The 16416-nt window shown below is 38.3% G+C and overlaps 1 protein-coding gene across 1 annotated transcript in view; it reads left to right on the top strand.

Annotated features, from left to right (window-relative positions):
• The first annotated feature begins 245 nt into the window (after positions 1-245).
• Positions 246-16416, top strand: part of LOC136255734 (uncharacterized) — a 36832-nt gene continuing 20661 nt past the window's right edge. Inside the window, exons 1-7 of the mRNA XM_066048577.1 lie at positions 246-344; positions 3842-4186; positions 9415-9810; positions 9873-10169; positions 14215-14526; positions 14582-14902; positions 14960-15277. Of these exons, the coding sequence (XP_065904649.1) occupies positions 287-344; positions 3842-4186; positions 9415-9810; positions 9873-10169; positions 14215-14526; positions 14582-14902; positions 14960-15277 (2047 nt within the window). The 5' untranslated portion in view covers positions 246-286. The remainder of the gene's footprint in view (positions 345-3841; positions 4187-9414; positions 9811-9872; positions 10170-14214; positions 14527-14581; positions 14903-14959; positions 15278-16416) is intronic.

Raw genomic sequence — 16416 nt, forward strand, 5'->3', positions numbered from 1 at the left:
TATAGCAGTATAGCTACACTCGTGCTCAGTGACATAAAAAACTCCGCTATGACAAACAACTGTACAAAACACTATAACGGTCTATTTTTTACTGTTCCTAGCTATCTCTTATCATATGGTACAGAATTCTTCGTAGTACTGTGGATATCTGGTGAGTTTTACAGCTGCAGATTATCCAGCGGAACCGGAAATATACGTATCACAGCATTCGTTTTTGTACACCAGAAGCGCGCCGCTCACCATTGTATACATCTGGTTCACGTGCAATATTTGCCGACTGACGAAGATGAAGGTCGCTAGAGAACTCTGGTTCTTGTGGGTAGTTGTGTTATTATTCAACAAAGGTACGTAGGTAGATAAATTACTGTCCGTACTGTCTTGTGCTGCCATCACATGAGAAATATCTTCTCATGTAATACGTACCCGTAGATGTACCCTATAACTTTATCTGGTGTAGAATATCACGTATACCCTTCAGTGTAGTCGTGTATGGAGTTCGCTGTGTGATACATGATTAGTCCAGGGTTTCCGGCGTAGCGATATTGTTTTCGCATCCCCGTAGAGAATAATTCTCAATTAGAACCAATTCTCGCCCTATATATGCACCTCGATAAGTCAGGTTGTAGAGAATGTCCTAGCATCGGCCTAGCTATAAGCTTCAGTTATTTGGTGAGCATAGGAATTTGTCACTTCGTCGTTTGCGTGTAGCTGGTGTAAATATAAAAACCGCACTTTACCCAAGTTATGTTTTTAAACACATACCTGTGTTGCATGACAGCTTCACTTGCTTAAAAGACGTCCTATACTTCAAATATGCTCAGCCCATTGTAACACATGTAACTAAAATGAGGGGGTGATACACAGGCACTCACTGTAGGTAGCGCGGTCAAAGTCTAAGTATAGGTCAAGGCCACCAAATCTGTGCCAAGCCAACGGTCAACAGTAAAAATTTCCAACCCACAATCAAAAAGCACTGAAAGATTGTCGCTATGTCACCGGTCAAAGGTTGAAAAAGGCTCTTAGTCACAGGTTAAAGCGAAATTTCAACCGGTCAAGACTTTGACTGCAGATTTACCTATAGCACATACCTTCATGACACTCCCTTGTAAAGCATTTCTTGTGTTGTGAAGAAGTGAGCTTCCCTACTGAGAATTAACCAACCATGACAATACCTATCATGGTTTAATGAGGCAATACAAAATAGATAAACCTTTAATATACAAGTGTTAAATTCAATAAGTGATGTAGTAAACAAAGAAAAGATGCATGGAGGAGCCAATGAAGTGAAGTGATTATATAGCACATCTATAGGGAAAATTCCTGAGATTTTTTATTTGTTTGTGTTCTTGTAGGTATGTGTGTATGTGTGTATATTACGTTGGGTCATCAGTCTAAAATAGGAGAACAGGTTAATGAAGGTATAAAATGTATACAATATAAAAATTGAAGAGGAGTACACTGGCATGGACACAAATGAGAGTAATCCAATTTCTCATTTTTTACAGTATTGTGTTTTGTATAGCCAGGCCAGTTCACAGTAGGATATTGGTGTAATGGTTGTAATAGAGAGATGTCTAAACAAGGGTTTTGAGTTGTTAAACATTACAGTCAAGTAGAAATGATTGTATTACCTAAAGTGGAATTGTGAAAAGAGAATAATTATCATGTAGCACCCAAAACAAGTTACTAGCCTATTTATTAGCACTTATATGTGTTTATGTTGTTTATAGAAGATTTCCTTGTTGAAAAGAACAATGAACATGTAAGCATGTTGTTACCTTATTGAAGGCTCTGTAACATGTGAAGTTACATGAAAGTTGATGTTGTTTGAAATGAGGTGACAGACAACCTTGTACAATAAGATTTAGATGGAAGAGGCTGTACTTGTTTAGTTCAGTGAAAATTGGTTGTTTGACACTTTTTGTTGTGGTTCATCACATTATCAAGTTCTTACTGTGATACTGCCACCCCCTGAATTCGCTAGAATCCTTGTCTGTGCTGGCTAATGTTATTCATGTTCAGTATGGGCATTGGCTTGTTCTTTTGAAGTAATAATTAGTGATGATGTGATAATGATTGTGGTCACACCAGGAAGTTGTGGTGGGCCAAACTACTTGGATATATGGTATCCTCTTTCAGGTTAAAATATACAGACTGTTGGGACCAAAATAATTGTCCTCATTTCAATTGGGGCCCCTTGTGCAATGTTATATTACTGTAAGTGTCCATATTCTCATAGACAGGACACTGCTTGCTTTAATTGGGTATTTTGGATCCTAGTAGTACATGTGGCTCTCAACAGCTATAGTGCAATGACAGAGCCCATACCAGTAGATATTTAGATCATAAGCTTTATTTTGTAAGAGCCCCGTTAAATGCACAAAACAATTCATTGATCTCTTATAAAACAAAGTACAGTACAATGCCTTGAAGCCTATGTGAAGTGCTATCTATGAATACTTTGTGAACCCATCATTTGATAGTTTAGTACTGAGACTTGTGTGAAATACGGTATGTGATTAAATCAGTGGCACACAAGTCATGTCCTACTTTCAGTACACATTAAGTAATTGTGGTGTGTGTTGGCAGTAGGGTTGGGTAATATTTCAGTACCGTAGAGTCGGGTTGTTAAGTGCATGCATCTGTTAAGCTCATATTATTTGCTAAGCACATACACATTTCTTGTAATTAACCATGGATGATAAGCGCACATTGGCAAATGCGATGATAAAGCTACTCACAGCAAGAAACGTCAAGAAAACCTGAGAGTACTGAAAAATTAATGTCTCCTCAAACACTTACATCCCCCTTGAGGTCTCCCTTCTCTATGTATACAGCAAATCAGTCATCTGGATAGTGATAATCTTGTTTATCACGAAGGATTTCATCCAGAAATGGAGTCAAATATTCTTACACACTGGCGTGGTGACTATTAGCTACTCTCACAACATGGTGATTCCATGTTACACTCACCACAATTATTTATTAGGCGTATGCGCATAACAGATAGTATGATTTTTACAAAAAGTTTTCTCCGAAAATTATAAGTGCATGTGCTTAACAATCCGACTTTAAGGTAAATCGCCATTATCGTCTAAGCAAGTGCTCACAATACCATTATCGCATATATTTTGTCTTCGCAATATTATTGCATAGGCAATATTTATTGCGTTTTGCACATTTATCTATTTTGTGTTAGACCTCATATTTGATACAGTTCATGCATGCTGTTGCTAACTATGTCAATTGGTAGACTTATTTGCAAAGAAATTATGTTTGTAAATTAATTCTCAGTGAAAACAAGCAGTCATATGGAATTTTCAAACTCTGTGGTTGTGTTTCAATTTTCACATGCAATATTGTAATAATCACATTATAAATGACTCCTGCAATAATCGCATGACACAAATTCAATATCGCCCAACCGTAGTTGGCAGGAGTTCGTAAGCATTGGGTACCTTCAGTATACAGCCGGAACAAAGCTTTGGAACTTTTGGAGGTTTTGTATCCTTTGAAAGTAGTTTTGTCCCTCCAAAGTTTTGCAGCTATGGATATTGTCAGCCAAAGAGCCGTGTGCTTCCTGGAAGCATGCGACTATGTATCATTGGCAAATTTGTAGTCTAAGCAGTTGTACCAGAGCCTGTACTACAGCTACAAGAAAGTGTGAGACCATATGGGTGTACACATTATCATAGTAATGATCATTATTTAACTAACATGACATGATCAACAAAGCTTCGAAGCTGAAGCTTCAGAGGCTAAAATTTGGCCTTCATTCCAGTTAGTGCTTATAAAGCTCAGCTGCCAACTGTGTGCTTAAGTTATGTATTCTATAATGTAGGTGTTAATGGTCAGTTCACAGTCACCATAGTGAGTAATCCAGCTGGTACACCAGTTAGTGGATCTACTAACACATTTGACTATCCCATATTGAGTAATGTCACTCTGACATGTAATGTGACATCAAGTGATGGATCAACATTTACGGTGGACAGCTACCAGTGGGGCACTGGAGGATGTTTTACAAATGATCGTCATAATACTCCAACATGTTTTCCTACTGGTCTAACAACACAAAATGTAACTGGTAATAATCTACTTGCAGAGGATGCTGGTAACATCACTTGTACTGTAACTGTTAATGGTACTGACTATACCAGTGGACCATTAACACTTCGTATATCAGGTACTGTATAGACATAATGTAGTTTGAGTGTATTATACTAGCTAGCTATTTCAACTACTGTACTTCGTTAAATGCCATACCTTAATTAAATGGCCACTATTCAAACTCGACCACTACTTGGAAGTTCAAAAATGATGTTTATGCCCTTATTTTCAAAATCAATTGTGGAACTACTTAATGGTGGCTACTATTGAAGGTGTGATGTTTATCCAAGGAAATATGGTATGCACACCAAATATGGATAATGTAGGTATGCTTTAAGAAGATACCATTACAGGATGGATAAGCACAATTATTTCATATATCCTTCTGACTATTGAACTAGTTAAACTGGGCATGTGTCATACCAGCCATCGGTACACCTAGTTTCCTAAAATAAAATAAAATATTCAAACAAGATTTGTGTGCATGAGTTTGAACTGCACCGTTTTCCACAGTAAGCTTTGTTCTGAGGTGGTCGTTTGTGCCAGTTTAAAATACAGATAAACTAAACGTATTTCCTTGGTTAAGCACTGCACCTTTAGTAGTAACCACACTTGAGTGGTGCTACAATTGATTTTAAAACTAAGGGCTTAAGCGTCATTTTCAGTACTGAGTGGCGGTCGAGTTTGAAGAGTTGTCATGTCAGTTTTTGAATTAAGGTAATAAATGCCACAGCATTTTACCAAGTAAGTATGGTATGTAGGGTAAGGGTTCTTATCCAACAGGTAAAGACATCTAAAAAATTAATACAGAGTACTGATTCTACCTGTATATGATATCTATGTGTGTACAAGTACACAGAAAAATTTGGAATTTTCAAGTAGAGTAGGGACCATAGCACATCGATAAAAAGTACTGAAACAAGTTGGAGTAGTGCACGATATTAAATCACAGTAAAACAATAAGAAGTTTTATATCCCTACTGTGCTCATGATACCAAATTAATCATGTGCTCATGTTTAATATATCCCTACTGTGCTCATGCACAGTAGGGATATATTAAACACTTCTTATTGTTTTACTGTGAGTTAATATCGTGCACTACTCCCAACTTGTTTCAGTACTTTTTATCGATGTGCTATGGTCCCTACTCTACTTGAAAATTCCAAATTTTTCTGTGTACTTGTTTGTTAAATTTTTTTGGTAAATATGACTAGTGAACCATAGTGAACCCACGTATACTGCATCTGAAATGGCACTGCGCGCCCCAATTATCGTCTGAAAAGTGAAGTATCCATTACGCTTCGTTGTCAGCCCGTTACGCAGCATTTCGAATCAAGAACTGTTCGAAAAGTACCTCTGCAATCCACGCATACCAAAAGAAATGGTGCCGCGCGCCCCGGTTATATCAATTATCGTCTCAAGTGAGAAGTGAAGTATCCATTACGCTTCATTGTCGGCTATGTTCATCCCGTTACACAGCAGTATGAATCAAGAACTGTTTGAAAAGTACCTCTGGATCTGCAATCAAAATAGTCACTATGACAAATACAGATGATTTCCGTTACGAAGGGAAGCCATCACGTGCTATTGCCAAGTCGACATTTTTCGCTGTCAGCAAAGATGAATGGGACACAAAGGAGGACACTGGTAAGTCCATGAAAGATGCATTGTACATACTGCGGTATGCCAAAAGGCACCTGTCGGGCCGAAATGACGTCGGACAGTAAAAAAAATCAAGCCCGTAGCCTTAGCTGTTATCGAGTTACGCTTGTCTGAAGGCATCAGTTACTCAGTCAGTCACTAGAAAATCCCGTTAAATTTTTAAAATTCCGTAGCAACTTGTGGAAAGCATTTCGGGTTGATCTGAAAGCTTTTTTGGGCTTAGTTTTACATAAACAATACTGCCTCATTGTCGTCAGGGGAAATTGAGGCTGTTTTTTGGGTGATATTATTTCGTGGGCCATGCCTACTCCTTTGTGGTCTCTACTATACAGTTACTATCGTACTGTATGATATACATGATCAGATCTGCAAGAATCCCACATGTTAGTGCAAGCCATAAAACGCAATGGCTGAAATATTTACGAAACATAATAAATTCCGTAAACTTTTAAAACTCTTGTTTCGCTATGAAGGAAGGTGTTAATGGCAAAAACCTTAATGGTATCGTGTTCCTCAAAGCAAGAGTAGTTCGAAGATCTTTGTTTAATGTCAGTACTCCCAAGGAGATGAAAGATATGAGTGTTAGTCAGCCTCGTGTTGGACGAGCGGCTCACTGACATTTTCCTCACATTTTCACCTTTACCTTGGTTGCAGGTAATGATGCACCGATAAGAGATTTGCTGATTATCCAATTAGCCAATATTGAAATTCATATAATTGCCGATACCAATAATCGATCCGATGTTTATGTTTACTAAAATTTCACAAGTATTCTATAAAATTGCCATTTTTAAACTTTATTTTTGTCTTATGTTTATGAAAACAATACCATCAGGGTCAGTAAAATTAATCAGCTAAATAATCTGCTAATAATTGCCGATACCGATATTGCTAAACTTTGGCCGATAAACCGATTCCCAATTATTTACCGATTAATCGGTGCATCACTGGTTGCAGGAAGGACCTGAAAGAAAAAAACTTACCCAGCAATGGATTTGCCTGTTCATGGAGAATGTGATGATATAAGTTGCATGACTGCCTTTGTAAGTTATGACTGTGTAATCAAATGCCTGTAGTTTATTTTCTGTATTGCCACTGTACAAATGTTTCTGTTGTTATATAATTTGCCTGATATATATATGCCCAAGGGCTGCAGGTTACAACTTTGTAGTGCCGTAGCTTTTGAAGTTCTTGGCCTTTAGAGCTAAGACTTTGGTTGACCATTCCTTTGGCTGAAGCCAATGTAATAAATTGGAATTAGAATAATGTGCTAACATGTGAGGTTCTTGTGGATCCGGTCACATATGTGCAAGATAGTTACTTGCTTGCCTGATGCATGAAACTCAGGGGGGGTAGGTCATGATCTAGTGGTGGCATTACATGTACATAAGATTCTTAGCACTACTAAAATATATTTAACATCTTAGGCAAGCCAGTCAACCTGTTGTGCTTGTAGGCTAATTTGCATGAAAATTGGGTAAGCACAGGACTTTGTGGGATGTGCAAATCTCTCAGTTAGCTGAGGTTGTTGCAGCTCTTCTATCAATTACTGATCTGTTGCAACTGAAAAATGCCTCTTGGTATTATGGTATTTTCAAGCAGTTACAGGGAATTTAACACTGCTTGTACAGAATGCGTAGAGTGAATGTGTATGCTTGCATGCTTTTATAAGTGATTTATCTGGTACAAAAATAGTGGTGGATACCCATAGTATGCCTCAGACTGCTGTACATGCAACAAATTTTTAAATAGGAGTAGTGGCATAGGTTATTTCACTTCGAGAATAGTTAAATATAACAAACACACATGCACAACTGCACTACGCATTTTACACAAAATTGCAAGAAGTGTTAAATTCCCTGTACCAAGCAGTTATACAGTGAAGCAGGCAGACTAAAATACGGGTTTTGACAATTTCTTTACAATTCGATATCCAGTTGTTTGTGATTGTTTTCTTGTTTTTAACGTTAAATTTAAAGTTAGATACATTAAGGTTATTCCGTAATTGTGACTTTCATCACAAGTTCGGCTCAAGAGGGGGGGCCGAGTAGGCCATGGCCCACCCAACATTTTCATAACTACAGTCAACTTGATTAGTAGCTAATATATATATATATATATATATTTTTTTTTTACGTTTAAGAAACCTCGTTATTAATTCAAGCACACAGTGACAATATACAATTACATCATAATAGTTCTCTGAATATCTTTCAAAACTGTCCTCCATCCCACACAATCGCCCTGCAATAAAAGATCAGCCGGAACTAAGTCCCACAAAGGCACAACTGCGGCCCGCCAACTACGGCGGAAACGATCCAGAGTTCGAAAATTACATATGTTCATGAAACGGAGATGGCTAGCTGGGTCAAAAGAATGTAATCTGTTAGATAGTCATAGTAACCAGTATGAGAAGCTATACAATTACCTGTGCAAGTCTGGTGCTTTTTAGTAAAACTTCACTCGAAAACTTCTTGTAAACTATAGCAGTATAAAACACTGTACTGCATGAAATAGGTTAGAGGACTTAGATACTGTGCTACAACAGTCTATACCAGTATAGTGGTGAGTATCCCTGTCTGTCACACAGGAGACCGGGGTTCGATTCCCCGCCAAGGAACCACAGAAATGTGTGATAGTATTACGGAGCGGTAAGCCAAACAACTAAGCTAAGAGCGTTTCTTTAGCTACCACTTTTTAGATACATAACAACGAACTCTACAACATGGTTACAACCAATCATATCACTGCACGCGACCTGCATGTGACTGTTTATAATTACGTAATAGTCTTATGTACAATTATACCGACGTCAATTCTCGACAGCATGCATCAAAATATTTGTGGGTGCCTCTTGTCTATGTGGCGTACTTGAGGCCACACCACTGATACAGTAACAGTACTGTGGTCATTATTCATCTAGCAACTGGCCAATAAGCTTAGATTGAATGCATTCACATGCAGCTGTTAATGAATTCAGTGTAGTTATTGATATCTTAGGATAACTATGTCCCACTAAAATTATGCTAAATATACTTCTGGATGGCATTTCCTAGGTGATAATTTTAAAATTTTCCTGAGGAAGCATGCCCCCAGACCTCCCTAGCAGGAGCATGTGCATGCTGAGTGTGCATCTATCACCCCCATGGATGGCCCACCCAACCCAATTTGGCCAGAGCTGCCCCTCCATCATGTATCTTCTAGAATGGTTTACCAGAAGTACTTTGGGTGGTGTCCGTCTCTTTAGGGGGAGAACCCTACTAAACAGTACTATTGTGCTGTTTGATAAGTACTCCGCTTAATATAATAACTTACTTCAAAATGGTAAAACCTAGATCCCACAATCACAAATTTTCTGGCATTGTTTGTTGAAAAATGAATAACGTCCTGAGGAATATTAGCCCACGCTGTTGAAACTATCGATCGTCAGTGTATAAAACAGACGAGGTGAGTGTTTGTTGGCTCTTTCATGTATTTAGGTGAGCACTCATAGAATGAAGGCTTCTTTTAGCTTGAAACCTTTTGCTTATGTGAGTGCAGACAAACACACAGACAAGAAACCAGATGTGTGGCCAGTTGTGGTTTACACACAAAATGTATTAGCTTGTCATTGTAACTGGCACCACTTGTATACTTACTAGGTGTTGCAGTTACTGAAGCATCCACTGGTGGTCCTAGTGTAAATTTAGTTGATGGCAACCAAACTCTTGACTACTCATTTATTACTCAACCTTTTACACTTGCTTCGAATGGTGCAATTTTTCATTGTGCTTCTGGACTGGGACCTTCTGGTAGTGATAGAAATGTTGATCTGGGTGGTTGGTACTTTAATGGAATTCAAATATCTGTTGGAATAAACTGTAGTGGTCCTGTATTTGAAGTACGTGGAGCAAATGGTAGGAACTATCCAGGGGTAATCAACTTACATCTGTGTGGAACATTCACTACTACTGAAGAAGGTGTTTACTCATGTATCATGATGAACAGTTCAATGATGAACCAGACCATGAGAGTGGGTGTGTACTTTGGTGGAAGAAGTGAGTCACTTGATATGTACCCCATCACCTCATTGTTAACCACCTTTCATCTCTCTACACAGCTGCTCCAATGATAGACCCTCCATCATCATCCACTGTAACAGTTGTTGTTGGTGATAACGTCACATTGTCCTGTACCTCACAAGGTTCTCCCCCAGACTCATTCACACTGACGAAGAATGGTATGCCAGTAACACCATCTCCTAGTATTACTGCAGTGAGCCATACTGATAGTGAGGCAGTGTTCCAAATTAATGTTACCATTATTAATGTTACTACAAGTGATAGTGGAACATACACATGTACTGTGACTAATCCTATTGGAAGTGATAGTGAGATCATTAGTGTTGATGTTGTCGGTAAGTACTTGAGTGTAGTGGAATAGATACAATATTGTATCACGAAGCTCCTGAAGCTGGCACACTATACCAGTGTGTTATTTACAGGAACACTAATAATAGTTTTATGCTACCTGATTTTTACATTGTTTGCCTCTTTTGTAGTCCAAATATATAGCTAATTTGTCCTAGGCATTCCTGAGGTATATGAGGTCCACAGTTCATTTTTATGTCATGCTTTTTTCTGCATACACTTACAAAACTACCATAAAATCCACTAGTATTATTTAGTTACCTTGGAAACGAAATAGGGTACCATATATATCCATATTAAAGCCAGGTCATATAAATTCTGGGTCCTAAATTAAGGGTCACTCTAAAAAGTACACAAACAATTTGGAATTTTCAACTAGAGTAGGGACCATAGCACATCAATAAAAAGTACTGAAACAAGCTGGAGTAGTGCATGATATTAAATCACAGTAAAACAATAAGAAGTGTTACATCCCTACTGTGCTCAAGATACCATTATGGAAATGCACAATAGGGATATAACACTTCTTGTTGTTTTACTGTGATTTAATATTGTGCACTACTCCAGCTTGTTTCAGTACTTTCTACTGAATCGAGATGTGCTATGGTCGATTATTATTAGACAACTATCCCTCTAGGGACCTGCAAAGAGGCTAACAGTAAGCCTGTGAAGCAGGGAGTCAGATACCTGTAGCTGAAAACTATGCTGAATATAGAAAAAATCCCAGGGCATCATCCCTACTCTAGTTGAAAATTCCAAAAAAAATTTGTGAAATAAAATTATTATGACTGGTGAACCCACACACACTGCATCAAAAGAAAGAAATGGCACTGCGTGCCCCAGTTATATCAATTATCGTCTGAAAAGTGAAGTATCCGTTATGCTTTGTTGTCAGCTATGTTCAACCCGTTACACAGCATTACGAATCAAGAACTGTTTGAAAAGCACCTTTGCAATCAAAAAAGCTACTATGACAAATATGGATGATTTCTGTTACAAAGGGAAACCATCATGTGTTACCGCAAAATCAACACCCTTTGCTGTTAGTTAAGATGAATGGGACACAAAGGAGGACACTTGTAAGCCCATGAAGAATGCATTGTACGTACTGCAGTATGCCAAAAGGCACGTGTCCGGCTGAAGCGATGTCAGACAGTGAAAAAATCAAGCCCGTAGCTTTAGCCGTTATCGAGTTACACTTCTCTGAAGGCATCAGTCAATCAGTTACTCAGTCAGTAGAAAATTCCATTTAATTTTTTTTTTAATTTCGAAGCAACTTGTTGAAAGCGTTTCGGATCAGTTTGAAGGCATGTTCGCCTAACCAATAGTGCTTTATTGTCGTCAGGTAAAACTGAGGCTGGTTTTTGGGTGATGTTTTTTCACGAGCCATGCCCACACCTTTGTGGTCCTACTATACAGTATTATTGTACTGTACAATAGAAGAGTCTGTCTAATATAACACTCCACATTTTTTTTTGTTTGCTTAATATCATGAACCTGCTCAAGATTTGTTGCATCAAAGAGGTCCGCTTATTTCAGTCTTCCTTGCTTGTAAGTGTACATATTGTGCTTTTACCACTGATTCTCGTTGGCTCTCCTAATTATGGTCATATCGTATTTCAGTAGTTTTCTGTATTTAGTGTAATTCTACATATTTACACATATTAATGCAACTCTTAGTTGGAAGTGCAATATTCTTGCTATACCACCTAAGTATGGATATCGTGATATTTAGTAATATTGGGATGTTTCAGGTGGTGATATATTGCTGGTAGGAAATTGTGATATCGCCCAGCTCTACTTGTAAGTGTACATATTGTACTTTTACCACTGGTTCTCGTTAACATATGGCTTCTAGAAATTTACTTTTGCAACCAAAGTATTGGTGTTAATTTAATTCCAATATTCTTGCAATCTTTTCAACTGGAAGTTGATAATGTCAGTAGCTTATCTTATAAAAATTATTGCCTGTTACTAGCCTTCTGCAAGCCTGTTGATGTCATGTCACTGGCCTGTCACAGTTCTGTATTGTAGGTTATGCTGTTGTACCATTCCTGGGGCAGGCCTGTCTGGCAGGATGGTAATAGTACTGTGGCAGGTATATGATGCAGTAGTACCGTTTAAGTAGGGATCGGCTTGAAAATTTTGTGTGGTACTCAAAATTCCACCTTTGAAAATCATCCTAGGGACATCTTACATGACTAAAAACACCTTTACGGATTTTGTTCCATGTAATATATAATACAGTGTAAAATATAACGAAACACTTACAGTTGGCCGGATATAGAATTTTTAAAATAATCACCAAAACTCGAATTTTAGTCTCATTGCCTGACTGTCTGGTCATAGTCGCAAGCCTTAGAGGCCAAACAAAGTAGTGCATGGCCGCCATTTTACACCACAATAGTGAACTCACCAGTGGGATGTGCCTTTTGGGGTTCCGACGAGTGTAGGCCCTCTGCGCCTTGTCTTTTCTTTTATCTTCAATCAGGCTGCTCGTCTTCTTCTTCATCCAACGAAACTACTGTGTATTGAGGCGTTAATTTTCCGTATCAACACTTAGCATATTTAGACGGCACAGAAATATTTCAGAGCTGGATTCAGAAGCACTTCAGTCCAGGTGCTACTATAAGAGATACACTAGCTAGATATTGCAACTTCGCGATTGGAATCCTGTTTGCGATAGGTTTGTGACCACACCCATCAAATAAAGATTTAGGTGGACTAATAGCAATAGAGTACAGAGACCATGCACACCTCTTAACAATCTATTTACTTCACAGTAAACAAGATGACCTCACCCCTTATTGGTCTAGTTACTTGGCTGACTCGCGATACTCTAATACAACAGTCACTCTAATACAACAATTATGTGTGATATTCTAATAGAGCAGTCACAAGTTACACTGTAGCTAAGTGTGCTACAACAAAAAACTGAACAAATTAAAATTGTTAATTTAAGAATGAAGTAGGGATCTAGCAATAAAAAAGTAGTGAAACATGATGATGGTGTTACAGCATAACTTAATGGGAATGTCCCTACTTTGGCACATTAGTTATGACGTTTATTTTGTTCAATGCCAAAGTAGGGACTTCCCACTGTGCTATCCTGCAATACCATCATTTATCTCTTGTTTCACTACTTTTATTGCTAGATCCCTACTTTACAGGCTGTCACGGTTGTGTGTACCAGTGTATCCTGCAAAATAGTTTTATACAACAGGCCTGGAGCATGTATTCTGTTGCTATGGTGACCACTGTTGCTACTGGTTACTGTATTGTTCAGTTACTAACTAGATTACTTTATACCATACTGACTAACTTGCCACTCCATCTTCCCATTATATTAAAGGTTTCATTTTGTATTTGTAATCTTACTAACAAATAAACTTTTCGTTGTGGGATTCAAATGCAGAAGTATTTGTAGGCCTGTACCATTTAGCTAACTTAGTACAGGCCCAGCACAGGACTAAACATTCATACCTCAAAATGAATCACTCTTTGCAGAGGATTTGAATGTTTCACAGGCTTGTTACCAGTTTATAACACAGGCCCGTATAAAACATACCACAGGCCTGTTGTACACAATAGAACAGGTTACAGGACTGCTAACATACGAAAACGACTATTTCCATGCCTGAACCAGGGCTAAATTTTCGTAAGGGTTAAGCTATTATTTGTAATTTAAATTTTAGCAGTGTTTTAGAATTCTGTCTAAATGTTACAGCTAATTATATGTATAGGTTACTAAGAATAGAATTGCCTGCGCAATATATAAGTATGGAATAAAACAAGAAATAAAGAAGGAATGGCTTGGTTTAACAATTTTGAAGAGAATGCATGCATTAGATATTTAATGCAGTCTATATATAAGTGATGCAACTTCCTGTAACTGTTACATAGCTTTAGCCTTATTCTCTCAGTTATTTACTTCAGTGCTGGTATTGTCTATTAACATGTAAGCATAGTGTTATGCTATAGTTCCAAGTAAGCACTCAGTTTGTATGTACTGGTGTTTGTTCTATTCTATAGCACCCACCCCTGTTGTCACTGCTCCCAACAACCAGACAGTTGGTCAACCACTAACACTGGAGTGTAGTGTGACCTTTGATAGTGCCATCAGCAATGCAGTTAATATTATATGGAGTAGTAATAGTATTACACCCCTTGACACTGCTGATAATATAACACCGATGATGTCAGGCAGTTCAGTAGTGTACACAGACACTTACACCATCATGGAAGTTGGTACAGATGATGATGGTAGAGAGTACCAGTGTGAGGTGGTGATCAACACCAGTCCACCAGTAATGGCTACTGGTAATATTACACTGGATGTGATGGGTGAGTTTGGTTTACTATAGTTGTAATTGTGCAATTAGTATTTCCTCCTTAACAGTTCCTACTCCTACAGTCACCATATCACCATCTGGTCCCATACAAGATGCTATGGTGGGTAGTCCCCAAATGATCCAGTGTACAGTGAGTACAGTTAGTGGAATGGAGTCCAGTTCAGTAATGATCAGTTGGATGGGACCTCGAGGAGACATTACAAGTGATAGTAGAGTGATCATCAACCCAACCACTTCTAGTGGTAACACTTACACTAGCAGTATCCAGTTTACCTACCTGATGGAGGAAGATGAGGGTACATACATGTGTAATGTGACGATACTGGAAACTAGTAGATCAGATTCAGTTGTACTGGAGACACTTACTAGTGAGTCATAACATCTTCTAATAGTATACATGTATTTGTTTACACTTAATACTACAGTACCTGAACCTGAAGTGACTGTCACTACCCCCAACAATCAGACAGTTGGTCAGTCACTAACACTGGAGTGTAGTGTAACTGCTATGAGAGGTATCACCAGTAGAGTGGATATTATATGGAGCAGGAATAGTAATGAAGTTGAGAGGATGGAGGGAGTCAGTGTTAGCTCCACAGTTGGAAACATGGCGATTTACAAAGACACTTACACCATCTCACAATTGAGCACAACTGATCGTGGTATAGAGTATGAATGTACAGTAATGATCAATGCCAATTCAGTAGTAAGAGCTACTGATAGTGTTGCACTGGATGTGACTGGTGAGTACAGTACATATACAGGTGTCAAAGAAACAACAAAAAAATCACTACCCACAATGCACACAGAGCACGTATACCAATCACTGAGACCAACAGGTTTATTTCTCAGAGCTCAATTTGCCACCTTAAGTTACTAAAAGATTTAATAACTGTACTTGTAATATCATCACCAGGTGAAGGTCCCTTATTATAGCAAGTAGAAGAAAAAGATTTTCCTTCTACTTGCTTGTTTTCTTTTTTATAACATAGTTTTGACTAATGAGCCCGTGCATACCACTTCAAATGGCACCAGGCAATCAATTACCTGAAAAGTGCAGTGGCCATTACACATCATGTTCTGTCCATTGCACAGTGATACAAATGAAGAACAGTACAAGAAGTGTCTTTGAAGTTATTACGGAGAGTACGGGTGATAAGCTTAATAGCTAGTAGCTACCACCACAGCCATAGGAAAGTCATATTGTGCTACCGCAAATTGAAACCTTGCATCATCAACGAAAAGAACTAGGACACAAAGGAGGACAAAGGTAAGTCTGTATTGTATATACTGTGGTTGGTGAAAAGGCACGTCTTGGGATGGAGTGACGTCAAACAGTGAAAAAATCAAGCCCTGCATTGTTGAGTTATGCTTGGCTGAAGGGGTCAGTTAGTCAGTTTATAGAAAATTCAGTTAAATAGAATTTTTAAAAATAACTTGTTGGAACTCTCTGGAGGCATTTTTAGGTTTGCTTAACCAATACCACCAAGCTGTTTTGAAGGAAAACTGAGGCTGTTTGTCTGGTGATTTTGAAGAGCAAGGAAGCTCAAAACTACGAGTGGCACATTTTGAGCAATAATTTTGAAATATTTAATATGCATGATGCCATCTAAGAGAGGTGGCACACAATCATGTTATTGTCACCACCACGGAGAAATGTGATCTCCATAGTGCACTTTAAAATTGCTGTTACTATAGTGCATTATCTTAGCATAATAGAACTTTGTGTGGGCAAGATCAAAGGGAAAGTGTACTTTAAATTTCATAAAGTATACTCTCAGCCGGCCAACTGCTTCATCGACCACAGAGAGTGCTTTATTTGTTCAATAAAGCACTCTCTGTGGGTAATAAAGCACAGTTGCCCACGTGCCTTAGCGCAGGC

Source organism: Dysidea avara, chromosome 5 (assembly GCF_963678975.1).
Source record: "Dysidea avara chromosome 5, odDysAvar1.4, whole genome shotgun sequence".
Taxonomy (NCBI): domain Eukaryota; kingdom Metazoa; phylum Porifera; class Demospongiae; order Dictyoceratida; family Dysideidae; genus Dysidea; species Dysidea avara.